Source organism: Cyprinodon variegatus, unplaced genomic scaffold, assembly GCF_000732505.1.
Source record: "Cyprinodon variegatus isolate N-32 unplaced genomic scaffold, C_variegatus-1.0 Scaffold1952, whole genome shotgun sequence".
Taxonomy (NCBI): Eukaryota; Metazoa; Chordata; class Actinopteri; order Cyprinodontiformes; family Cyprinodontidae; genus Cyprinodon; species Cyprinodon variegatus.
This window is the reverse complement of record NW_015152405.1, coordinates 39,307-41,091: the sequence shown is the minus strand read 5'-3', so window position 1 is coordinate 41,091 and position 1,785 is coordinate 39,307. Positions and strand designations below refer to the sequence as shown.

Genomic DNA, 1,785 nt, shown 5'->3' with positions numbered 1-1,785 from the left:
ACATCTTACCTTTACAGACGTACCAAAAGTTTCTTCTTAAATCTAATAGCTGTGAGGCTATAAGTTATTTACTTTTGTGTGTTTTTGTCAGGCAGAAATCTATTTATACCCCCTTAGGGTGTAAGAGGCTAATTAAAAATACAAAAAAAAGAAAATTATTTGAAAAAATAAAATGTATGAAAACATTAGTTACCCTTAAAGTCTGTTTTTTTCAATAGGAGATTTGTTTCATTTGAAAATTTACTCCGAAGTTTTTAACATTGTTTTGTTATTTATAGGGTCACACATGCTACCGTATTTCACGGACTATAGATTGCATCTAACTATAAGCCACGCCCACAAATAAATAAATGAATAAATAATGGAAATGTACAAGCCACTGATTTCTACTGAACTGTCTCCCACCAAACCTGTAGGGGGAGCTCCTGGATATAGCTCCTGAAGAAGGGACGAAGAAGGAGGCTAGCTCCCGTTAGCTTGTTAGCTCACAGCAGTAAGAGCTTCTACTGAAAGATGGGGCTTCATCAGCTCTTTATTTCAGGAATTTAGCCCAGTCCCTTCATTGGTTCGGCAGCTTTAAAGCAGCAAATAAATGTCAAAATATCTGAATTCATGACATTTGTTTTTCGTTGTGCCGCTGCTAGCATGTTCTTGTGCTAATTGAAAATTAGCCCCTTATTCTTTCATTTCCCAAACTGACTTTCCCCTCAGGCTGTTTGGTAAAAATCCACAGAAAAGCTGCAGCTTCTTATAAGCCGTATGGTTCAAAGCGTGGGAAAAAAAGTAGCGGCTTATAGTCTGGATAATACGGTAAATGAAATATCTGGGAACTCCAAAAGCAGAGGCTTGTGTTCTTTTAAAAGGTAAAAAGTGACTAAAACTGATAATAAATTAGAATAAAGTTATAATAGGAGCACAGTTTGAAATTTGAAATTGAATTTAAGAAATCTGAAGGTTGTATTTAGACAACTGCATCCAGACCTTTGTCAAACCAGATGATAGATAATTTAGAAGTTTGTGCAGAAGTTCATATTGTTTTTTTGTCCTTGTAGAATAAAGCTTATCAACCTAACATTCAATCTCCAGAATAGAGAAAACAGCTTTTCTGATAAGTTAAAGGAATCTGATGGTTCTGCATCTTAACCCAGTCAGTCTTGGGTCTTGATTATACTGAGCTTGATTATATAGGATCTGGATTAAAACCGTTTAAACCTCAGTCAGCCCCACAGTTACATGTGCCCCCCCCCAGGCCCAACTCGACTTCTCTCAGAGATCAGAACTGGTGGGATTTACCCAGCCGTTCCTGGAGGAGTTACCTTCTTTTCTCATGCCGACGCGGAAACATTTCTTCAGGCGGCAGTACTGGCACTGGTTCCTGTGGTGCTGGTCGATCTGACACTCCCTGTTGGACCTGTTAGAAACATCAGAATAAAGACCATTACATGTGGATCCTCAGATGGTAGGGATGTACAAAGGATCATTTGGACACCAAAGCTTTTCCCGTCAGCAGGCCTTTTTTCTGGCTTCCATTAAAGACAAATATGTCTGTTGGTTTATATTTCTGTTAGATAAAATGTGAGGGATGGAAACATTAAGCTAAAGCTGCATGTTGTAGAGCAGCAGTGTGTAGCACAATACAGATACGGATAGGAAAATCACTTTTATTTGAAATAATCAGGGATGCATTATACATTTTTTCTACTATATGGATGCAGAATAAGACACAGACTAGGGATGCAGGATATTGGGATTTTGGCCGATATCCTATATTTTAAAACTCATGTA

General features: G+C 37.9%; 1 protein-coding gene across 1 annotated transcript in view; it reads right to left on the bottom strand.

Annotated features, from left to right (window-relative positions):
* Positions 1-1,266: 1,266 nt before the first annotated feature.
* Positions 1,267-1,785, bottom strand: part of LOC107104919 (nuclear receptor subfamily 2 group F member 6-like) — a 7,598-nt gene continuing 7,079 nt past the window's right edge. The window contains exon 3 of the mRNA XM_015405036.1: positions 1,267-1,411. Within this exon, the coding sequence (XP_015260522.1) occupies positions 1,267-1,411 (145 nt within the window). The remainder of the gene's footprint in view (positions 1,412-1,785) is intronic.